The following is a 26,036-nucleotide window of genomic DNA, read 5'->3' on the forward strand; positions in this document are numbered from 1 at the left end:
GTATTCTTTCACCATACTTATTCAACCTGTATGCTGAGCAAGGAGCTCTGGTAGCATAGTGATCAAGATCAGCAGTTCAAAACTCAAGATCTAACCTCAAGATCAGCAGTTCAAAACTGCCAGCTGATCCATGGGAGAAAGATGAGGCTTTCTGCTCCCATAAAGATTTGCCGCCTCGGAAACCCTGTACACGGTCACTGTGAGTTGGAACTGACTTCATGGTACTTAACAACAACAATGCTGAGCAAATAAACTGAGAAGCTGGGTTCTATGAAGCTAAATGTGGCATCAGGATTGGAGGAAGACTCATTAACAACCTGTGATGTGCAGATGATACAACCTTGCTTCCTGAAAGTGAAGAGGACTTAAAACATTTACTGATGAAGGTCAAAGAGCACAGCCTTCTGTATGGATTGCATCTCAATGTAAAGAAAACAAAAATCCTCACCACTGGACCAATCAATAAACAACATTCTTATCGATGGAGAAAAGGTTGACGTCAAGGACTTCATTCTTCTTGGATCAACTATCAACAGTCATGGAAGCAGCAGTCAAGAAATTGTTGCTTAGGCAAATCTGCTCAAGACCTTTTTAAAGTGTTGAATAGGAAAGATGTCAGCTTGAAGACTAAGGTGCGCCTGACCCAAGCCATGGTATTTTCCATAACCTCATATGCATACAAAAGCTGGACAGTGAATAAGGAAGACCGTAGAAGAATTGATGCTTTTGAATTTGATGTTGGAGGAGAATATTGAAAGTGCCATGGGCTGCCAAAAGAACCAACAGATCTGTGTTGGAAGAAGTGTAGCCAGAGTGCTCCTTGGAGGCCAGGATGGCCAAACCTAGTTAGCTCTCATATTTGGACATATTGTCAGGAGGGACCAGTCTCTGAAAAAGGATATCATGTTTGGTAAGGTGGCGGGTCAGAGAAAAAGAGGAAAACCCCCAGCTAGATGGATTGACAAAGTGGCAGCATCAATGGGCATCTGTTGTGTATAGGGTCACTGAGTCTGTACCGACTCCATGACACCTAACAGCAATATGATAGCTGGAACTGAGGTTCACTTGGTAGGGCCAGACCAAATGATGTCAGAGGCTGGATATTCCCCACCCCTTTGCATAGTCAGTAAAGCACAGGTAAACATCTTTCTGGTATTCTCTGCTTTCAACTAAGCTCCATCTAACGTCATCTATGATCATTCCTCACTCCACGTCCGATTTTGAACCTGGCTTGAATTTCTGGCAGCTCCCTACTGATGTGCTGCTGCAACCGCTTTTGAATTCTATCCAGCAAAATTTTGGTTGTATATGATACTAATGATATTGTTCGATTGGCGCATCCTGTTGAGTTATCTTTCTTTGGATTGGACACAACTATGGATCTCTTCCAATCAGTTGGCCAGGTACCTGTCTTCCACATTTCTTGCCAACAAACTGATACAGCTTCTAGCACTACATTAGTTTGTTGAAACATTTCAATTTGTATTGAATAATTTACTGTAATCTTGTTTTTCACTAGTGCCTTCAGTGCAACTTGGACTTAATCCTTCAGTACCATTGATTGTTGACCTTTGGCTGCCTACAAATGGTTAAACTTCAACTAGTTCTTTTGGTACAGTGACTGTTTACATCTTTTTTTATTTAAAAAAAATTTTTTAAGTTGTGAATTGAGTGCCAGTTTATATGGGAGAGAATTGGTTTTGCACTCAACCAATCGTATTTTGTTTCTTTGCAATGATTATAATCCCCTCCATGTACCATTGGTTAATAGTATTTGCTTCTATTCCCTCTTTTTTTTTTTTTTTTTGATGTACACAAAAACACACAGGAATGTATAATCGCTTAAACCACCAAAGGACACCTTTTGCAAGCCAGCCTCCTGCCTGCCTGCCTTTCTGTTTCCATTAGTCTAGAGTCCCCAATTGCTCCATTTCTCCATGCCATCACCTCTGCCTCCATCTCTGGTGTCTTTGCTTCTCTGGTTAGGATCCCATGTTCCGCTCATGCTCTTCTCTCCTAATGGTCCTAGGGTCCTCTGTTCCTGAAATGTAAGATTAATTACTTCCCCCTTTTTGTTATACATCTTCTACCTCTACAGTTATGTCAATTGCAGTTAGTCATGAAAAGAGTTACTCACTATTGAATCAAAAGAATCTTATCCCCTCTCTTTTAACTAGACCCATCTAGGCAAGATGAAAACTATTCATTAGGGATTCTGCCTTTCCCCCTTTGCTCTGAAACTAAAGTCCCTCTTGAAAACTTGTAAGCTAGCCACTTTGTGCTTGTATAGCCCCTCCATTTTAGGTTGCCAATGTCTTTAAGTTACCCATCTCTATCTTCTCTGCTGTGTCTTCCATCTTCCTTTGATGCTTCCCACATCATTCAATATTTTGCCCATTCAGTATTGCAGCCTGAAGCCTGAATTTTTTCTTCTGTTCTTTTAGCTTGAGAAATGCTGAGTGTGTTCTTCCCTTTTGGTTTTCTAACTCCAGGTGTTTGTATATTTCATTATAATACTGGACTTTGTATTCTTAAGCTGCCATTTGAAATTTTCTTTTCAGCTCTTTTACGTCATCATTTCTTCCAGTTGCTTTAGCTTCTCTACACTCAAGAGCAAGTTTCAGTGTCTCTTCGGACATTCACTTTGGTCTTCTCTTTCTTTTCTGTCTTTTTAATGATCTTTTGCTTTATTCATGTTTGATGTTCTTGATGCTATTCCACAACTTGATGCTATTCCTCCTGGTCTTGGATCATTAGTTTCTAGTTCATCAAATCTGTTCTTGAGATAGTCTTTAAATTCAGGTGGGATATATTCAAGGTCAGTTTTGATTCTTGTGGACTTATTTTAATTTTCTTCAGCTTCTGTCTGAACGTGCTTGTGAGCAATTGATGGTCTGTTCACAATGGGCCCTGGCTTTGTTTTGGCTGGTGTTAGTGAGTGTCTCCACCACCTTTTTTCATAGATGTAGTTGATTTGATTCCTGTGTGTTCCATCTGATAAGGTCCACATGTATGGTCACCATTTATGTTGTTTAAAAATGGTATTTGCAATGAATAAGTTGTTTTACAAAATTCTGTCTTGGGGTCTCTAGCATCATTTCTATTACCAACGCCATAATTTCCAACTACTGATCCTTCTTTGTTTTCATCTTTTTCATTCCGATCACCAGTGATTATCAGTGCATGTTTTCTAACAAACAGGAATTTATTCTCTCGTGGTTTATAAGGCTAGGAATCCTAAATCAAAGTAAGGGTTCTGAGGAAAGGTCTTTGTCTCTGTTCAGCATCTGTAGGCCCAGCACTCCCTGGAGACCTCCATGTGTCTTCATATCTATCAATCTCTCCCTGGATCTTGGAGTCTCACATGATAGAAACCCCAGGTCCAAAGAACACGTACCCATCCTGGGTCTTTCTTGGTGATAGCGTTTTCCTCTTTCTCTGCTAACATGTTGTTGCTGTTGTTAAGTGCCTTTGAGTCGGTTCTCTCTGCTAACATATCTCTCCTTTTATCTCTTGTGAGATAAAAGGTGTTTCAAGCTAAACCTTTGGGAATCTCCAGTACATTGCATCAGGGTCATGGTGGGAATAATTATGGTTGTGTTATATCTATCCCTTAATCCTCTTATTGAACTCCTAGTGTGGTGCTGTAGGATAAGCACAAGGTCAGCAGTTCAAACACACCAGCTGCTCCTCAGAATCCCTATACAGGTTCATTATGAGTTGTAACCGACTTGACGGCACTTAACAATAACAAGCCATTTATTTATCACATCAGACCACATAACTGCCAAATCACTGAGGGCTTAAAATACTTTCTGATAAAAAGTAAATACTACAGCCTTCAGTATGGCTTGCACCTCAATGTAAAGAAAACAAACATCCTCAATAAATAACATCATGATAAACAGAAACGATTGAAATTGTGAAAGATTTCAGTTTGCTTGGATCCATAATCTACACTCATGAAAGCAACAGTCACGAAATCAAATGGTATACTGCATTGGGCAAATTTGTTGCACAAGACCTCTCTAAAATGATCAAGTGCAAAGATCATCAGTTTGAGGACTTAAGGTGCGCCTAACCCAAGCCATGGTATTTTTAATCACCTCATATACACGTGAAAGGTGGACAGTGAATAAGGAACACCACAAAAGAAGCAATGCATTTGAATTATGATTTTGGAGAAGAATATTTAAAAATACCACAAACTTCCCGAAAAACAAAGAAGTCTGCTGGAAGAAGTACAACCAGAATGCTCCTTAGAAGCCAGGATTGCGAGTCGTCTTCTCTCTTACTTTGAACATGTTATGGGGGAGACCAGTTCCTGGAGATGGACATCATGCTGAGTAAAGTGGAGGGTTGGTGAAAAAGAGAAGAAAGGCCCCCAGTGAAATGGATTGATACAATGGGCTCAAATATAACAATTGTGACGATGGTGTAGGATTGGGCAGTGTTTCAGTTTGTTGTCATAGGGTCACTATGAGTCAGTTCTGCCTCTGTGGCACCAAACAACAACAGTTACTAAGCGAACTTATCTGCAGCCATCCGCTGATTGCAAAGACATGTGTGTAAACACCTTTTATTTGGAATCAGCCCATGTATGTATGAATTGGAACCCTGAGCAGTATTTTTCACTTATCCTCATATATACATTATAAGAAATTTCTTCATGTTTTTATAGTGTTAATTTAGAATTTAGGTTTTGATCTATTTTTATTAAAAACTAAGAATTGATCATGGCACAGGATATTATAATAGTTAATGGTAAAGAAAAAATTTATACTAGATAAATTTAAAATTCAGGTCAGAAATTGTATCACAGTGCCAAAAGAATTTTAAGACTTTTTGATTTATAGCTTTATTATTTAAAGTTATGTATTCCCTTCCTTTTCAGGAACAATTTTTGCATATGGACAAACTGGAACAGGCAAAACTTTCACCATGGAAGGTGTTCGAGCTGTTCCTGAACTTAGAGGAATCATTCCAAATTCATTCGCTCACATATTTGGTCATATTGCAAAAGCAGAGGGTGATACAAGGTAAAAAAAAAAAAAAAAATTACTATTTCCTAATTCTGAGAAGTATAAGCATAAGGACAGACAAAGGCATAAATTTTCTAAATACATTTTTAAATTGTTCTTCATAAATATTTTTTTGTGTTTTTTAAAATAATATTTTATTCATAGATTTTTGGTTCGAGTGTCTTACTTGGAAATATATAATGAAGAAGTACGTGACCTTTTGGGCAAGGATCAGACACAGAGGTTAGAGGTAAAAATAAATGAAACTTACTTGAGTATTTTCCTAAGCAATAAAATGCTTGTCTTAATAAATTAAAGTCTTTTTTTGTATAAACGTTAATATCAATATTTCACTTATTTTTTGACCAGGTAATACAGCCAGTGTTGTGAAGTGCCATCAAGTCAGTTCTGGCTCATAGCGACCTTGTATAGCGTTTCTGAGGAGCGGCTAGTGTATTTGAACTGCCGACCTTGTGATTCAAATGACCTTGTGGTCCAGTGCATTTTCCCACAACACCATGTGGTACACAAAATCAAATACAAGAAATTACAAATTGAAAAATGTTGTTCCAGTCCCATTTATCTCCACCCTAAGATAATCACTTTTAGTGTTCATTTACAGCAATACAAATACATTTTTTTACAGTACTATATATGTAGGATGGACTCCTGGTGTGGCACTGTGGGTTAATGCATTGGACTGCAAAGTTGGTTTGAACTGCAAGGTTGGCGGTTCAAGCTGGTCCTTGGAAACCCTATTCAGGGTCACTATGGGTCAGAACCAACTCAACGGCACTTAACAACATATACGTAGAATAAGCACTGGACTGCTAATCTTAAGGTTGGGAGTTTAAAATCACCAGTAGCTCCACTGGAGAAAGATGGAGCATTCTACTCCTGTGTTCTTTTTTGAGGAGTCCTGGTGTGGTGCTGTGGGTTAATACATTAGACCGCAAAGTCGGTTGAAACCACAAGGGCAGTCGTTCAAGTTCACCAGCTGCTCCTAGGAAATTCTATATGGGATCACTGTGGACTGGAACCGATAAAATGGCACTTAACAATATATACTATATACAACTTTTTTAAATGGAAATTTTTATTGAGGTAAATATAGATTCCTTGCAGCTTGAAGACTGAATACAGAGAGTTCCCATGTACTCTTTACACAGTTTTCCCCGTAGCAACATTTTACAAAGCGGTATTACAACCTAAATATCAACAGTGATACAGTCACAGATATTACCCTTGTTGTGCCCAGTTTTACCAATTCTCATTTTCATTTGATTCTGTGAAGTGTGTAGGTTTTCTGTATCCACAGAAAAGGTCCTGAAAGTTCCTTTTTTTTTTCCTTCTAAATTTTATTTTGTTGTTAGAATATACACCGTAAAACATACACCAACTCAACAGTTTTTACACATACAACTTAGTCACATTAATTACATTGTTCTGGTTGTGCAACCATTACCACTCTCGTTTTCTGAGTTGTTCCTTCTTCATTAACACACACTCATTGTCCCCCTCAGGTCCTCATGTTGCCCTTTTATAACCACATGACCACCTCCTCTCCCGCCTACTCATGTCCCTAACATCTGGCAGCACTGAATCTGTTTTCACTTCTGTGTTTTGTCATTTAAAACATGTATATAAATGGGATTCTGCAATATGCAGCCTTTTGGGATTCAATTTTTTCTTTTAGTCTGCATAATTTCCTGATGATTCATCCAGTTTGTTGAATGTATCAGTGGCTCGTTATTTTTATTGTTGAATAATATTCCGTGGTTTATATATGACAGGGCTTAAAATTTCATGGAAAAATGGAATGAAAAGGTAAAGGAATTTTTTCTTGAACTTTTTGAAGCCCTCTTATATATTCATCTATTGAAGGACACCTGGGTTGTGTTTAGTTTTGGCTGTTAAAAACAAAGCATCAGAAGCTAGGCAAATCATTGCGGTGCCTGGCCCTTAAACGTGCCATGTGCCTTTGCTCTCATGTCAAGAATCACTGCACTAATAGGAATTGTTACCTTTTTTTGCCCTGCCCACCATGTAAATCAACTGTCTAGGGATATTAGTCTCACTCATACGATCCAAGAGTAAATAGATAAAGATTTACAAAATAGACTAAATGCTTTAGAGAAAGGAACATCACTTAAGGGAAATAAGACTCAATATATCCAGATTACACTCCCAGCTAAGGTTATTCACGGTATAAGTAGATTTGTGTTATCTTTCAGTAATCCAGAACTTGATTGGAACTTAATTCAACAGCATTTTAGGAGGTTGTTGAATAATACCCACTTGTCTGTGGATATTCATCAGCTACATGCTCAAATTTCTGATATAAGTAATTCTCAAAGTGAGCACTGAGTGGCTACTAATTTGCTACCCCTGCTAGAGAGTAAGATCCCCTAAGAACTTGATTGAACCTCAGCATAATGATCCTGCTTAGTCACCATAGAGCAGGTGGTGGGCTGGCAACGTCTTGTGTATGGGGTCCCCAGCCGATCTCCTCCCTCCCTGCCTTCCTCGGATGGCGGCTGTTTATGGTGGACGTGTGGCCAGAGACGGGTAAGGAGCACGTGGAACCTCAGCAACCTAAGACAGAGCCATTGCCATGCTGCAATGAGTTTCGATGACAGGTAAGACTGAGGAATTCGCACTGACGGCCTAAGACAGGCAGCGTCCCTTAAACAAACAGTAAATAAGGAGGAATCTGATGCAGACCGTGCAGACCCGGTCAGGAGGTCAAGACCCTGTGGGCCCAAGCGTTGTTGACCGTCCAAACCATAGGCTCTGAGGATCAGACTTTAGCCACCTAGTAGACATAGCAAACTGTCCCTCATCTGATTATTCAGTAATGCTTGTTAGTAATCTCATACATGAGCCCTGGATATCCACAGACAAATGTAAAAACCTTCCCTAAAAGCCGAGACTGTAAATTCCAAAAAGGCAAGTTTCCACCACCCCCCCCCACCAAAAAAAAAAGCTAAAGAGGATAGAGAGAAACACTGTTAACTGATGATATATGGAGGGATAATAATCAATGTAATGAAACAAGCTATATGAATGGTTGAATGTGAAGCTGATGATGTGCCCTGTAAACTTTCACTCAATCCAAAATAAAAACATTTAATAAAAAAAAAAAAAAGTTAAAAACAAAGCAGCTACGAACATATGAACATTTATGTTCAGGTTTTTATGTGAATATAAATGTTCATTTTTGATATGAGTGTACCACAGGTTATTTTAAATCAGAAATTTTTAAAGTAAGAGAAATATAGTTTTAGAGCTAGTCACGAATATGGTTATAAGTAATAAGTGTTCACAATCTTTCTTTAATCTGAAGAAATTTCCTAATTGAGAAATTCCAGTTTATACAGTTTTGGGTAGGAGATTTTTAATTACCATCATTGTAGAATAGAAAAATATGAGAATATATTCATAAATATCAGATAATCATAAAGCTTATAAATTGGTACATTAGGGCTTTAGGATAAACAGTGGACTGCTAACCACAGGGTTGGAGGCTTGTTGGAAACCTTATACAGGCTTGCTATGAGTCAAAATGGACTTTACGGCACTTAGCAACAATAATGACGACATCATTAACTGACAAATAGATATTTAATAAATAATTTTGATGTAAGGGTAAAATCCTTTTTTTTTTTTTTTTAGGTCAAAGAAAGACCTGATGTGGGAGTTTATATAAAAGATTTATCAGCTTATGTGGTAAATAATGCTGATGATATGGATAGAATTATGACACTGGGCCACAAAAATCGTAAGTATCATTTGTCATTAGGATGAAATATCTATGTGTTGAGTAGACTGCCTTAAAAGTAAAACAGGTTTGACAATTTGCCACGGAGACTGGATTTTGTTTTCTTGAAAATATTCCCCTTTGATTGCTTACTATAGAGAGATCATATAGGAATGAAAGGTATCACTTTGTTTTCTGTGCTAGCCAAAATTTTCTTTCTTATTAACATTGATGTTCCTTTGAAACTTTTATATAACTCATCTCTTGATAACTAAAGCAGTGTGTAATATTTTTTGAGTACTTAATGTGTGACCCAGAGTCCCTGGGTGGTGTAAATGATGAAGCAGTTTGAATCCACCCAGAAGGCTTTTCTGAAGACAGACCTAGCAATCTGGTTCTGAAAGTCACAGTCTTAAAAGCCCTAGGGAGCAGCTCTGTTCTGCACACAGGGAGTCACCCTTCTCAGACACAGAGAGGCAACGTAATGGCAACCAACAACAGCAACAAAAGCCATGTGGCAAGCATTTGCGTTAAGTACTTTATTAAGGTGATCTCCTTCAATTTTCAAAATAGGCTCTGAACTTAGCTACATTCCTTTTGTTGATAAGAAAAGAAAAATAAAATAAATTATCTTTCTTTTTAGTAATTGTTCCAAGATTTTTTCTAATGAATAAAAAGCCTCAGATTAAATAAGAAGTGATGTTCGTGACATAAATGTTCTAGCCTGATACTAGTGCTGTAGTTACAAATTATAAGTAAAAGATAAATACATAGGAAATTCAACAAAAGTTTTACATTCAGCAAATCATACTCTTTGTTTCATCTTACTGATTGCCTTCTCCTCTTTGTAACTGTAGTTATCCCACTTCCTCTTTGTGCTTCTATTTCCAGTCCTCCCTCCTTCTCAGCCTTTCTCAACTTTGCCCTTAGGTAAATGTTGCCCTTTTGATTTTGAGTGATTGACCATTCCTTGGTGAGCATACCTTACTAGTGTTGTTGTCCCCCCCACATGTAAAAAACCTGGAAGATTTTAAAGTTACACCATTAAATAAAAATAACAAAACATTATGTATATATAAACCCAAACAAATGACTAAATATATATCTGGTGTTGTGTGGTGTTTAGTTGTCTGCATGTGTATATGTAAAATACACACTGAAGAGACAGAGATAATAGTGGTTACCTTTAGGGGAAGTAAGATTGGTGGGAATGGATGTGTGGAGGAGCTTTCACTTTGTTTTCTGTATATCTGAATTTTTGGAATTTTCTACAAAAAATACCAGAAATATGTTAATTTACTTACAATATGATTTAGACATTTTAAACGGAAGACGTCATTCACAGTAGTGACCAAAACCTCCCATTAACTGCTGGAGAATTAATGTAGTGTGGTATGTGAGATTTGTTCAAGGAAAACTAAAAAAATTGTTAAGAAAAATGAGATAAGTATAAAGGGATTAGAAGAATCCCTAAGATTGCAAAGGTGAAAATACTTTTTAACTAATAGATGGAGCCCATGAACTAAGCATTTAGTACAAATTTCCAAGTAGAAACAATCCAAGCATAAAAACACAAACTGTATCACATAAAAGGAATCCTGGTGTGGTGGCATAGGATAAGCACTCAACCTCAACATAGGTTTGAACCGCAATGTCAGTGGTTCAAACTTACCAGCTACTCCTTGGAGATCCTATGAAGGGTGGCTGTGAGTCAGAACTGACTTAACAGCACTTACCAACAACAATCATATAAAAATTAATACAATAAATGTTGTTGATGTTAAGTGCTGTTGAGTCAGTTCCGACCCATAGAGACCTTGTATAGGGTTTTCGAACAGCAGCTGGTGAGCTTGAACTGTCGTGTTGGAGTTCAAATGACTTTGCAGTCCAGCACATTAACCCTCAGAGCTACATCAGCACTCCAATACAATAAATCTTGTTGTTCAGTGCTGTCAAGTTGATTCTGACTCATAGTGACCCTGTATAGAGTTTCCAGTGAACAGCTGGTGGGTTTGAACCGCTGAACTTGTGGTTCGCAGTCCAGTGCTGATCCTATAGCACCACACCAGAAGCCATACAATAAATAGGAATAGAGAAAAAGTATGCTACCTTAAATACAATCTGTTACCCTAAATAGATGAAGAATTGAAACCAATATGAGTACTCATTTTGTACAGGTGGTTAGAGTATGTTGTTAAGTGCCATCTAGTTGGTTCCAACTCATTGCTACAGTGCCACACCAGGACTCAAGATGTGAGAATGTTACTGTTAAGTGTCATTGAGTCTGTTCCGACTCATAGCATCCCTGTATAGGGTTTCCAAGCAGCAGCTAGTGAGTTTGAACTGCTGACCTTGTGGTTCAAACCAACCTTGCAGTCCAGTACCACACCAGGACTAGAAATAGTTCACTTTACACTTAAAAATGTGTCAGTCTTTCATAACCTTCTTGTAAATAAACACAGATTTAAGTTAGGTACATTTACATTGTGAAATTCATTGCAAATTGGTTATTCTGCAGAGTAATATTTTTTTCAGTTTTTCTTTAAAAAACTACCTTTTTTAATGCATAATTTGTACAAGTAGTATAAAATTCAAAAGGCATAAGAGCATACATTGAAAACCAAGTCTGTTTCCCCCCATTGTCTGTCCGCCACCTAGTTCCCATCCCCAGCAGTTCCATCCTCTAGTAGTTTCTCATGTACCCACCCTGATATTCTGTTGTTGTCCTGTGATGTAAAGTTGATTGTGATTCATAGCACCCGTAGGACAGAGTACAACTACTCCCCAGGGTTTCTTAGGCTGTAATCTTTATGGAGGAATCCTGGTGTGGCACTGTAGGTAGTGTAGTGGTTACGAATCGGGCAGGAAACCTCAGGGTCAGTAGTTGGAAACTACCAGCTGCTCCGCCGGAGAAAGATAAGGCGTTCTGCTCCCGTAAAGATTTACAGCCTCGGAAACCCTGTACAGGGTCACGATGAGTCGGAACCGACTTCACGTCACATAACAACACAGCAACAACAATATAGCATTTTGTTGGCTGAATAGACCATTGATTTATTACCAATATTATGTGTATGTTGTTGTTAGGTGCTGTTGAGTTGGTTCCAACGTACAGCAACCCTACATAGGGTTTCAAAGGAGCGCGTGAATTTGAACTGACAATCTTGCAGTTTAAACCAACCCGTGGTCTGATGCATTATCCCACGGTGCCACATGAATTTATACATATGCAGATACTTTTGTAGGATACATTTTTCTAAGCCCTTTTGAAAAATAAACACATTTCTGAAAAGATATTTTGACAAAAAAGTAAGGCATCATATTTTGAAGGAAAGTTTTTTTTAATGAAAGTGTATTTTTATTCCCATTGTGTGACTTGTCAGCAGTTTGAAGCATTGAGTCTACAGAGAGGCCCCAGCTTACAACAAGGTTCTATCATAATTCAGTTCTGATACAAAGTTGAATACTTTTTTTGGGCAGAGGGTGTTCATTGTTAATGCCTTTTATTATCAGTCTTTATAAATTCTATGTTTGTCTTTGGGGTTGGAAACGTATATAAAATTAGAGTTGTCTGTACGGTCCTTTTCTTTTTTCCTCAATGCTTATTTCACGGCTTCCAGAATCTTCTTATCTATATTAGCAAAGCGATCAGCTTTTATTTAACTCTATGCTTTTGAGCAACTAAAGCTCCTGATTTAGTTTCAAAAAGGCTTCAGCTGATCCTGTTACCGTAAAATTTTTTAGACAACTTCTCTCCTTTTTCTCACTATTTTCTTCTTCAGCTTTTCATTACTCTTCAAAATCCAGGAAGTCCTAATTTGTTAGTTCCCCGTTTTCATGATTTGTGAGCTGTTTCACATCAGCGATACCAAGTTCTGAATTCAGTGTTCTTGGCCATGTTGTTTTTAAGTGCTGTCGAGTCAGTTCTGACTCGTAGTGATCCTGTATAGGGTTTTCGAGGAGCAGCTAGTGGTTTTGAACTGCCGACCTTGTGGTTTGTAGTCCAGTGCTGATCCTGCAGCGCCATACCAGGAGTCTATCTGGATGATTTCCCCACTGATCTCTCTCATTGTATTATCCTGATCAAATGCTTGGAACATATTCATTAGGAAAATGTAACCAAAACAATAGGAAAAAATAACTCAGTAATTTTTTCCTAATCCTCTGCATGCATTTTCTGTTAACTTCCTCCCAGGAAGATTGAATGATCTGAATACACTAAGAATATTCTGAATCTTCCAAAAAAATCACTTAATGTTATTGTACATAAATCTGTTACAACTGTTGCTTGAGCAAATGTGTGATGTATAGTGGGTGTACCTTGACAGTGGTACAGCAGCATTATATGTAGTTTCAACACTAACGATGTTGTTCTTGTTGTTAGATGTGTTGAGTCAGTTCTGTGTACCATAGAACAAAACACTGGCTAGTCTTGAGCTATCCACACAGTCATTCCTTGTTTGTGCCTGTTACAGCCACTGTGTTGGTCTCTCTGGTGAGGGTCTTCCTCTTTTTTTGTTGACTTTCTACTTTCTCAAGCATGATGTCCTTCTCCAGGAGCTGGACCCAAAGTATAAGAGGCAGAGTAAGTGATAGAGGGTGCCATCCTCACTTCTAAGGAACATCCTGGTTGTACTTCTGCCAAAAATTTGTTTTTCTGACAGTCCATGGTATATTAAATATTATTTTCCAACACTATAATTCAAATGCATTAGTTCGTCTCTAGTCTTCCTTTTTAATTGTCCAGCATGCAAATCAGGTGATTGACCATGTCATTTAGGTCAGGCACTCCTGAGTCCTCAAAGTGACAACTTTGGTCTTTAACGTGTTAAAGAGGTCTTTTGCAACAGATTTGCCCGGTGTGATTTGTTGTTTGATTTCTTGACTACTGCTTCCATGAGTGTTGATTGTGGCTCCAAATAAAATGAAACCCTTGAGAACTTTAATCTCTTCTCTGCTTATCATGATATAGTTTATTGGCCTACTTGTCAGGATGTCTTCTGTATGTTGTTGTTGTGAAGTGCCATCGAGTCGGTTCTGACCCATAGCGACCCTGTATAGGGTTTCCAAAAAGAGGCTGATGAGTTTGAACTGCCAACTTTTTAGTTTAGCAGCTTACAGTGCCACACCAGGACTCCATTTTGTCCACAGAATCCTTTAATATTGTAAGTCAAGGCTTGAATTCACCTAAAGTATTCTATGTTCAAGAGTATTGTTGTTTTTCAAGAGTAAGTTTCACAGCAAGGATCATTCCCACCCTCTCCACACACAGAGTAGACAGGGATGGGCAACTTGGACATTGGCTACCCAAAATGGGGGGGCTACAAAGGCAAGAAGTGACTGGCTTACAAGCTTTCAAGAGGGAACCTAGATCCAGAGGGCATGAAGGAAGGTAGAATCTCCACCGAGTAGTATCCAGTCTGTCTAGGCGAGGCTGATGAAATGCAGATAGGTCTCTTGTGATACAATAGTGAATAGTAGTTATCAGGACTGATTGTGAGGGTTGGAAATGTAAAGGTAGACATTTTGTAGCAAGGAGGGGAGTGATTAACTTTTCAGTCTAGGAGCGGAGGTCCCTGGGACCATCAAGGGAGAAGAGCAGAGAGCGGGACCCTACCCAGAGAAGCAGTGATCCCTGAGATGGAGGTAGAGATGATGACATGGAGAAATGTATGCAGAAGGTGATGATAAGTGGAAGAAAGCAGAAGATACAAAAAGATCCAACATGTATCTGTATTGCTAATCATCAGGTGATTTAGAATGGTGGCAAATTTCATACCTCTTTACATTTTTGGAAAAAATCAAATTCATAATTTTACTTAAAAAGAATATTGAGACTATATAGAATCACAAATTTTTGTGTTTTCTTGTTCTTGGCCTTCACTCATTGAACTTTTCTTTTATCATTGTAATTATTTTTGTTATCTGATCTTAAATAAGGCTGTGTGCTAATAAAGAACACTCTTTTACATTCTAAAATCAGGGCTTGCATAAAATTTTGTATGGGTATATAAGATAATGGAATCCTGGTGTGGCGCTATGGGTTAATGTGCTGAACTGCAAGGTCAGTTTGAACTGCAAGGTTGGCAGTTCAGGCTCACCAGCTGCTCCTTGGAAGCTCTGTGCTGGGTCGTTAAGAGTCAGAACCGATTCGACGGTACATAATAACAACAACAATTACAGTATAAAATAATATATGCCTACTCAGTTCTAAATTATCTTGTTAGCTGAGATTTTACATTTACAATAATAGTAAAAAAAAAAACCTCTATCCAACTATTTTGCGCATTAACGACATTTGTCTGGCAGTAGCAAACACCAAGGTTCAGGGCTAGAGTAATGCTGTTTGTGTGATGGTAAAAGCTGTATGTGTCACGTTGGCTGGGCCATGATTCTCTGTGGTTTGGCAGATGTAAACTGAAGTCATTTAGCAGTTGTGTAATGATGTAGTTTGGCAGGTATGTAACAGTCATCCTCCTTTTTCATGTATTGGATGATTTTTGCTTAACGACCAGGTCTTAACCATGTTGATTAGTGAGAAGTGGCTGCAGATAACTCTGAAATCGAGTAAAATTAACATACTGTAAAAAACTCTTTGGAATCTAAGGAAAAGCTAATACATGCCTTTTATAAAAAGCAAAACATTTTTCTTTGTTTATATGAATATAGTCACATAAAGTATTCATTTATGTACACAGTGTTTTGTATATTTTTAATGGATTTTTTTTTTTTGTCTTACAAAAATGGGATCATATTATATACTCCTGATAACATGGTTCTTTTGACATATCATAGGCATCTTTCTATGTCATTAAATACTAGTCTATATTATTCTTTTAAATGAATGCTCAGGAAGCCATAGTATGTGTATTAATGTAACTGATTAAAAGTCTCCTATTGATTGGTGTATGTGTGTGTGTATAAATTATTTTTCTAGCTAGTAGCAGTGGGATTAAAATTAACATGAAAAGCATTCCACATTGTTTATTATAAACATAAATTGTTGGTGAAATGTTTAATAATGGCTAAATACAGCTCTACTTTTATGGGATAGTTATGTTCATTGGATTTAGGTTGTGATGAAATTATGTATTTTAACTTTTTCTGAACGTTTAATTATTTTTAAAGACACTCTCTGTTACACTTTTTAAAGGTTTCCTTCCTTTATTAAAGGTTCTGTTGGTGCAACTAATATGAATGAACATAGTTCCCGTTCCCATGCCATCTTTACAATTACTATAGAATGCAGTGAGAAAGGTGTTGATGGTAACATGCATGTTAGGATGGGAAAACTCCATCTTGTAGATCTTGCTGTAAGTAATAGGATACTATTTTAGGAGTAATCCTTCTAATTTTATTATTTTTAAATTTTATTTTATAAGTAAATTCAAGTTAAAGTGAAAAGGTGTGATTTATACATGATCTTTAAGTTGTTTACTTTTATGTGTGTTTTTAAAAAATATTTTGTTTGTTGAGAGTGTGTATAGCAAAACATTCACCAATTGAGTAGTTCCTACATGCACACTTCAGTGACATCGATTACATTCTTTTAGATGTGCCATTATTCTCACCTGCCTTTTCTGAGTTGTTCCTCCTCCATTTGCATCAATTCACTGCCTCCTAGGTTCCTAGCTCTTTTGGGTTGCTCTTATGAATTTGATCCCATATAGATAAATCTTAATAGAGCCTAATGCTCAAGGCAGACATTCTTTACTAGTTAAAGTAAACTTTTGTTTGGTTTTAAGAAGACTTCAGGAGATATTTTTGGTTTAAAGTTTAAAGATAATCTCAGGGCAGTAGTTTGGGGACTCACCCAGCCTCTATGGCTCCCGAATATCTGCATTCCATGAAAATTTGAAATTCTGTTCTTCATTTCCTCCCCCCTTGAAGCAGGATACTACTATAGAATCTTTGATCAAAATGTTGAGTAATGGTAGCCGGGCTCCTACAGTTCTCCTGCTCTTAAGGCAGAGGAGACAGTTATTCATAGAGGCAGTTTGCCACACATACCATTTCTCCTCCCGTTGCTGACTCTCCTTACTTTGTTACTCCAGGCAAATAGAGATCAGTTGTGCCTCAGATGGCTCCTTGCAAGCTTTTAAACCTTAAGCTAGAACAGAAGCACTAAACATACTTGTGTATGTAACAACTGTTGTTGATGGAAAATTTCAAACATAGACAAAGGTAGATAGAATGGTATATTGATATCCTGTACACCCAACCTTATTGCTCAGCTTCAGCAGTTACCTGCTCATGGCCCATAAATACCAATTTATTGGTTTATCTTTTTCTTTACCGTCAGCCACTTCCCTCCTCTTATTAGTTTGAAGCAAACTCCAGACATTATATAAGATTTTTCACTGTTAAATTACCTTAAAAAAAAAACAAACCTTGTAAAGAATATTCTGCATTTTTGTATTCCGTAAGCTTTATTCTTATTTCTTTTTATTACCAGGGTTCAGAAAGACAAGCAAAAACTGGAGCTACTGGACAGCGCCTAAAAGAAGCTACAAAAATCAACCTTTCACTTTCTACTCTTGGTAATGTAATTTCTGCCTTGGTTGATGGGAAAAGCACTCATGTGCCTTATCGTAACTCCAAGTTGACTCGTCTTCTTCAGGATTCCTTAGGAGGAAATTCAAAAACCATGATGGTAAGATTTAATTGGTGGCATCATTAACTTAAGGCAGTTTTTAAATTCTGATTTATGTCAAAATTTACATGTGTAACATTTTTTTAAACTATTGACTATTTTATTTCTTGAAATTGTGGTTATTCTTTCTTTAGCATATAATGTGCACTAGCTCCATAATGGTGTCTAATTTTAAAATACATTGTGTTTGACTTTGATTTTTAAAGAAGGCCAGAGTATGCATATGCTTGAAAAATGATCTTTTCTCAAATATGAAATGTTTTAGTTTGTATTTCTAATTCAACAGTGTGCAAATATTGGGCCAGCAGATTACAATTATGATGAAACTATCAGTACATTACGCTATGCCAACCGTGCTAAAAATATTAAAAATAAAGCTAGAATTAATGAAGATCCAAAGGATGCTTTGCTTCGTCAATTTCAGAAAGAAATAGAAGAACTGAAGAAAAAGCTTGAAGAAGGTAACTTCTTAATCAAAATAATTCATTTTAATGTTAACTAAAGTTATGTTGGTTTAACCAGTAAGTGTTCTAGCTAAAATCACTTATTTGAAGTGTTTTGAGTCCTTAAAAATGATACTTAAAGGAATAGTTCTAGAAGGTAACTTGGTATGTGAGTACTTTAGCATCTCATTATTGTTCTGATTCATAGTGACCTTATAGTGCGTTTTTGAGGAGCAACTGGTGGGTTGGATCTGCCGATCTCGTGGTTTGCAATCCAGTGCTGATCCTACGGTGCCACACCAGGAGTCTCATTATTATGCTACAGTAAAATTATATAGTATTTGTATATTGTTGTTGTTAGGTACTATCGAGTCGATGCCGACTCAAAGTGACCTTATGCACAGCAGAACGAAACACCACCCAATCCTGGGCCAATCTCACTGTTGTTGCCACGCTTGAGCCCATATAGGGTTTTAAAAAGTTATAGTAATTTAATTTAAACCTCCATCTCTATCCTTATGATCATTTGTGGATTTTATATGACTACTTGTTAAATATGAATTTTTATAAGTTTTTATTGTGAGTTGGGTGATAGTTTACATGGGAGAGCATCAGTTTTACGTTCATCCTATCATATTTCATTTCATTGCAATGATTTCGGTCCCCTCCATTTCAATCCCCGTGCATCATCATTCAGCAATCCCTCTGTTTGTTATTTTTTGTATGTATACTGAATATATAACCATTCAAACAACCAAAGGGTATACCCTGCACGCCAGCCTCCTGATCTCTCTCCTTCCTTGAATCTAGAGTCCCCAGCCACTCCATCTCTTCACGTCATCATCTCTACCTCCATCTCTGACATCGCTGCTTCTCTGGAGAGGGTCCTGCACTCTGCTCTTCTCCCTTGATGGTCCCAGGGACCTCTGCTGCTGGACTGCAAAATCAACCACTCCCTTCCTTTTGTAACAAAACATCTACCTTTACATTTGCAACATTCACAGTCAGTCCTGATAGCCGTTATTCACTATTGAACCACAAGAGTCTTATCCCCATTTGCTTTCACCAGTCCCGTCTAGACAGGTCGGAAACCACTCAGTAGAGATTCTACATTCCCCCCGCATCCTCCGAAACTAAGCTCTCTTTTGAAAATGTGTAAGCCAGTCACTTTGTGCCTTTGCTCTTCCCCTCCCCGTTTTGGGTAGCCAATGTCAAAGTTGCCCGTCCCTGTCAACCCTGTGTACTGAGGGGGTGGGAATGTAAAGTTTTAAGCTACTGCTTCCATAAATATAGGTCAAGTTCATCAAATTGTAGCAGATTACACTCTTTTCTTCTTCTTTCTTCCTCTAGTGGAGTTCTGATCATCCAGCCATTGAAGCTAGGTCAGATGGGTACTATTTGCAAGTATGGGTGTTCTTGTGCATCTACCCTCACTTCATATCAGCTGGACACTTTACTCTCTGCTGTAGTTCTCTGTGACTGTGTCCCTGTCCCTGGGCTCAGGAGTCCCCAGGTCTTGCTATACTGGCCGGATCTAAATCCAGGTTCACAGGAGTCTGTTGAACGTGGTCAGACTTAGCTTACAGCTTCAATGCTGTTTTCCCCCCACTTCCCCTTATCGGTATACCAACATAGTCTCCAGCATGATTACATGCCTGTTCTTGTATTACCTTTGAGTTCAGTCTTGGAAGGGGATTTACCCTGAGGGGACTTGATTGCTTGCCTTGATGGTTCCCCAGTGAACAACTTGCTTGTTCTTGTAGTAGCCACTCAGACTGTCGTTATTGTTTTTGACTTTTCCTGCTGGTCTTTCTTTCTAGAAGTATCTTCTGTTCCTCTAGCTGCTCCAGGCTGGTCTACTTGTCTTTTCAAGTGGAAATTTCCCACCTCAGAAGATTCTGGATGGGGATCAGGATTCCACTTATGGTCTTACGCAGTGCAAAGGCTCTGCAGGAAGCCTCTTTAACTGGGCAAGTTTTAGCCCCATTTTAGGTATTCCAATCAGTTAGGGCTTACAAGCTTTCTATAGTGATGTTTCTGACTATTCCTTTCCCTCCCCCTCAAGTGTCTATTTTACAATAGTAGGCAAGAGAAACTAAGATTCATAAGACAGTCAAGCATCTTAACATAATTTCCCCTCTTTTACCCATTCAAACCATGCCTCAATCCCTGCATCACAGAGCCCTGTTGTTCCAAGGTTGAACATACATCACTATTACCTCTGTCGCACTTAGCCCATGCAAACCTGCCTAAATGTTCTCCCATCCACCTTGTTCTTCCATTCCCCTCCCCTTTCTTGTGTATTGCCCCACCAGCACCCAAACTATCATGTGTCTATTCCCTACCCTGTGCTCTACCTTCCCCTCCCTCCTCTCACCTCACCCCATATCTCCCCCCACCTTTTGTGACTAATTTCACTCAGCATAATACCCTCAAGGTTTATCCATGTTAGGCGGTGGCTGGCAGCTTCCTTATTGTTCTTCAAGATAGCATGGTAGTCCATTGTGTATATGTACCATAGTTTATTTATCCATTCTTCCATTGATGGGCATTTAGTCTGTCTCTATCTTTTTGCTATTGTAAATAGTGCTGCTGTGAACATTGTTGTGCATATGTCTGTTTGTGATATGGCTCGTATTTCTAGTGGATAAATACCAAGTAGAGGAATTGCTTGATCATAAGTATTTCTGTTTCTAACTTTCTCAGGAAGCACCATACTGTTTTCCAGAGTGGTTGGACCATTTTGCAATCCCACCAGCAATGTCGGAGGGTCCCAGTCTCTTCACAGCCTCTCCAGCATTTATTGCCCTCTTCTTTTTTTTTTTTTTTTGAATAAATGTTTTATATTGTGAATTATGTGATAGTTTACACCCTCTTCTTTTTTGAACTTCTCTGTGCTGGTGTGAGATAATATCTCATTGTTGTTTTGATTTGCATCTCTCTAATGGCTCTGGTAGCGTAGTGGTTACAAATCAGGCTGCTAACCCCAAGGTTGGCGGTTCAAAACTACCAGCTATTCCATGTGAGAAAGATGAGGCGTTTCGTTCTACTCCTGTAAAGATTTACAGCCTTGGAAACCCTGTGCAGGGTTACTATGAGTTGTAACCGACTCCATGGTACCTAACAAAAACAACAATGGCTAGTGATCATCGTGAACATTTCTTCATGTTTGTTGGCTGCCCAAATGTCTTCCTTTGTGAAGTGTCTGTTCATGTCCTATGCCCATTTTTTAATTGGGTTATTTGTCGTTTTCTTGTAGAGGTGTTGTAGTTTCCTATGTATTTTAGATATTAGTTCCTTGTCTGATGAATTGTTGATAAAGATTTTTTCCAATTCTGTAGGCTCCTTTTTTACTTTTTTTGAGGAAGTCTTTTGATGCACATAAGTTTTTAATTTTTAGTGTGTCACAATCATCTTTTTTTGGTGCAATTTTCACAATGTTTGGTAGTCTGTGTGTGCCTTAGATTAGAGCCCTTAAATTTGTCCCTATTTTTTCATTGATGGCCTTCATAATTCTGGGATTCACATTTAATCCATGCTAGTTGATTTTTGTATGCGGCATCAGGTAAAGGTCTTGTTTCAAATACTAATTTATCTTGAAATAAAGTATCAGTCACAAGTAAACCAAGTTTACTAAAGTGAAAAAATTATTGCATGGCCTTGTAATACGCTTTCATACTTAAAATTGAACATAAACTTCTACTTTGGAAATTATTTTCTAACAAAGTAATTGTTAGAAAGTTAAAATATTTGCAGACCTTATTCATGAGGGCAAGAAATTTCCCAAGCAACATAAGTGCTTAATGACTCCCTGTACCTTCATGCTTGGAATCGATCCTTTCTGATTGGCAGCTAAGGTGAACAAAGGGCTCTGAAACTACGCCTTTGCTTTCTCTTTGGGGAAACTGGTTTAGTCAGAATGATGACATCCAGAAATGCCACCATCACAGATGTTTACAGAAGGTGCTGATTCAATAAAAGCCATCATCTGCCTCTCAGATAATTAAATGTGATGTTATAAATGTGACCACTAGGTGGTATTTATAACCAATATGTTTTAAGATACATGACATTTCTTACATGTTAACAATGAGTTCATACCTTTATTTTAAATACACTTCATTTTATTTGTGCTCTTATGACATTTGTTTGTATAATCCAGCTAGTAGAGTTTTATGATATCATTAATAGAATTGATCATATGAACAATGAAATAGGAAAAGCATTTAAAAAACAAATTTTTTTTAACTTTTAATTTTGATGTAATTTTAACCAGTTAACTAGTTGCTTTCTAGTATGTTTCCACTCATGACAACCCTATATATGTCCCTGTAGAACTGTTCTCCATATGGCCGAGTTTTTGGAAGTAGATCACCAGACCTTTCCTTCAAGGCACTCTGGATAGGCTATAGTCAGCAGCATAGCTGCTGTTTTGTTTTTTGTTTTTTTTAACTCTTTATTGTGAATTGAGTGAAGATTTACAGAGCAGATCATCAGTTTTGCATTCAACAAATCATTGACTTTGCTTCATTATGATGATTGCAATCCCCTCCATGTACCAATAGTTAACACTGTTTACCTCTCTATTCACTTTAACTCTTCATTCCTCCCCATGTCTCCCACTACCTTCATCTTTCCTCTGCTAGCCGCCTCCTTGTTGCATATTCCCTGCCCTCTGTTAACATGTGTCTACCTTCTAGCTCATGAATCTAGCTCATCCACCCCTTAACCCTCTACTGCGTCCCCACTCCGTAACCATCATAGATTGTTTCTTTTGTCAATAAAACCGTTTCTTAACTTTTACAACAATGGTCTCATACAATGTTTGTCCTTTTGTGATTGATTTCACTCACATAAATGTCCTCCAGGTTCATCCATTTGAGGTATATTGTGCTGATACGTCATTATTATTAAATGTTAGGTGATATTCTATTGTGTGTATGTACCAAGGTTTGTTTAACCATTCTTTTGGTGATGGGCTTTTAGGCTGTCTCCATCCTTTTTATATGCCTCTTGTAGACAGCATATTAAAGGATCCTGTTTTCTTATCCATTCTGCTCTCTATATGTCTTGACTGGTACATTTAATCCATTTATATTCAGTATAATTATTGATGTGAATTACACTGGTAATAGGTATGAATTGATTGGTGTTATTTTGCTGTGTGTGTTTTTTTGTGGTGAAATATTGACACATCTCTTTCTGAAGGCAGTTGTTTTTGTTGTTGTTATTAAGTGCCGTTGAGTTGGTACTGACTCATAGTGACCCTATGTAGAGTTTATGAGCGGCTGGTGGGTTTGAACCACCAACCTTACAGTTAGTAGTCCAGTGCTTATCCTACAGCTTCACACCAGTCAGTAAGTAAAAGCTTAGCTTCTTAACTGTCTATACCATCCAGGGACTCCAAAGTAGTCTTAGATTATGGAAAACATGCAAATACAATATGGAGAGTCCCTGTATTTGTGGGTTACTCTTTACCCAGGTCTTCCTAATGTTAACATCTTGCATAATCATACTACAATGATTGGAGTCAGGAAACTTAACAGTCATACAATTCTATAAACTAATGGACAGATCTTATTTGAATTTTGCCCATTTTTCTTGTACTGCTCTTTTTCTGCACTATATCCACTTCAGGATCCCATATTGCATTTAGTTATTGTGTCCTCTTAGTCTCCTCCAGTCTGCCACAGTTCTGCAGACTTTCTTTGCCTTTTATATTCTTGATACTTTTGAAAGGGTACTGGTTAGATATTTTATAGAATGTTCCTCAGTTCTGGTCTGTCTAAAATTCTCCCATAGTTAGTCTACCAGGTTGTTCCTCTGTAAAAATACTATTTTATTTTTCCCTTTGTAAATGTTATATGTCTTGTGGGGGGTTACTTTGAGAATGTGAAAGATCCTGTGTGTCATGCTTTCTCCCACTGGTTTTAGCATCCGTTGATGGTTCTTGCCTACAACAGTAAGTTCTGTGGTATTTGCTCAGTGGTGCTTTTCTATTACCACCATTCCTTCTACATTTATTATATAAGGAAGCGCTGTCCCTTCTCTTCCATTTACATATTTATTCAGGTATTTATATCACTAGATGGTTGGTGTCAGAGGCTGTTGAGTTGGTTCTAACTCAAAGTGACTATGTACCAAGTACTGCCTGGTCCTATGTGGACCCAGTGATAGGAGAGGTCTTCAAAAAGTTCATGAAAAAATGTAATTGAAAGATTTATTTTAGTCTGTGAATTATAATCCTATGTTACTGTTATTTATTTTCTCAAATTGTTTCAACTTTGACCATTAGAAACTCCTTCATGGAAGTTCCTATATCCTATCAAAATACTTACATCATTCCTGGGGTTTAACATAACTACTATATACAGTCTAAGAGTATTTAAGGTTTGTTTGGGGCATTAAAATTTAAGAAAGTTGATAGCAGATATTTCCTAATTATCCAGTGACATGGTACAGAATAAAACCATTGTGTTTAATTCCTTTCCAAGGGGAAGAAATATCAGGATCTGATGTCAGTGGGTCAGAGGATGATGATGACGAAGAGGGTGAAGTTGGAGAAGATGGAGAGAAAAGGAAGAAAAGAAGGGGTGAGTTCTTTTTAGTGTTCTAACTTGTGGAAATGAAGTGGGATTACTACTGAATAATGGCCTAACCTTTCTTAAGGCAATAGAATGCTACATTGCACTTATTTTGTCTATTTTAAAGATGGCACTATTAGAGCAGGAGACGTTAGCTTCAACTTTGCTTTATTTTTCTTCTATACTGACCTACTATAGCTGAACCATACATAATACCATAGGTTCTGTACTTTAAACTTGGGAATTGTAAATATCTATGATGGTGGATACATCATTTTTAAATTGCATGTAGTGTTTTAATGTTGTGTAAGAACTCTCAGCTGTGTTTGGAACCTAAATTTCTTAGGTAATTTAGGCTATTGTGGGGATTTTTCTCAAGCAAGATTAGTTTTAGAAGTCATTGATTTTTAAATGATACATTTGCATGGGGATACTTTCTTTTTTTAGGATACTATTTTTTATTTTAGTAAGGTCTTTTTTTTACATTTTGTTTATCATTGAGAACATTAAGGTACTGCTTTTTAATTTATAAAATGTTGTCTCATTTGCACTCTCTTGTGGGACATTTGTTGCCAAGTGTAACTTAAGATGGTATTTGTTGTGATAAATATTTAGAATAGCAGGCAAAAGAGAGACATATTATAATGGCCTATATTTCAAACATTTTTATCCCAAGTATTTCCGTATGTCTGAACTCTCTTCCATTAATGTGGATCATTGTTTTCAAGCTGGTGCCTATTTTGCTTATCTTACTAAAAATGAGCTTGCTGGAAATAAAACCCATCACTGCTTCATCAGGAGTCCCAGATTTCAAACCTTAAAGGCTGTCACTTCAAATGGCAAGAGAAGCATGATTTAGAGCAAGGGTTGGCAGGCAAAGATGACAGTGGGCCAGATTTGGCTTCCTTCCTGTTTTTAGCAATGAAATTATATCAAAACAGCCATGTTCACGTGCTTACATATGGTCTTTTGACTGTTTTACATTAAAGCAAGAGATTAGTATTGTGATAGAGACCATATGTTTTACAAAAACTATTATCTGGCTCTGGTGGTACAATAGACTACTAACCACAAAGTTGGTGGTTCAAACCCACCTGCTGCTCCTTGGGAGAAAGATGAGGCTGTCTGCTCCCATAAAGATTTACAATCTCAGAAACCCAAAGGAGCAGTTCTGTTCTGTCCTGTAGGGTCACTGTGAGTCAGAACCGACTCACTGGCAGTAAGTTTATTATTTTATGGAACAAATTTGTTGACCCCTGATTTAGAGAAATAGTTTTGTCTTCATACCTATTTTTCCTACTTTTTTCAGAGTTGACAATTATTTTCAGGACTGAAGCAGATAATGGATTTGTTCAAAATAACATTTTAAATAGAAAAAATTGCCATGTTTAATATAAGTTAGAATATTTAATAGTACCTTCTTCCCAGGCTTGGCAGTTTAAATTTTTCATTAAACCCTATTTTGAGTTTTGCTATGGAACCTTAAAGAAATAATTATATCCGGTAGCTTGATGGTTTGGAAAGAAGAGAGCAAAGCCAGAGATGGGTCAGCCTGGCTATCCCAGTTGCCATTGA

The 26,036-nt window shown here is 37.6% G+C and overlaps 1 protein-coding gene across 1 annotated transcript in view; it reads left to right on the forward strand.

The window, feature by feature from the left end:
* The window catches only part of KIF3A (kinesin family member 3A), a 48,015-nt gene that overhangs the window by 3,969 nt on the left and 18,010 nt on the right, over positions 1–26,036 (forward strand). Inside the window, exons 2-8 of the mRNA XM_006872919.1 lie at positions 4,895–5,039; positions 5,187–5,271; positions 8,697–8,802; positions 15,955–16,094; positions 17,237–17,434; positions 17,721–17,895; positions 24,372–24,470. Coding sequence (XP_006872981.1) covers positions 4,895–5,039; positions 5,187–5,271; positions 8,697–8,802; positions 15,955–16,094; positions 17,237–17,434; positions 17,721–17,895; positions 24,372–24,470 — 948 coding nt within the window. The remainder of the gene's footprint in view (positions 1–4,894; positions 5,040–5,186; positions 5,272–8,696; positions 8,803–15,954; positions 16,095–17,236; positions 17,435–17,720; positions 17,896–24,371; positions 24,471–26,036) is intronic.

Source organism: Chrysochloris asiatica, unplaced genomic scaffold (genome assembly GCF_000296735.1).
Source record: "Chrysochloris asiatica unplaced genomic scaffold, ChrAsi1.0 scaffold00215, whole genome shotgun sequence".
NCBI classification, from domain to species: domain Eukaryota; kingdom Metazoa; phylum Chordata; class Mammalia; order Afrosoricida; family Chrysochloridae; genus Chrysochloris; species Chrysochloris asiatica.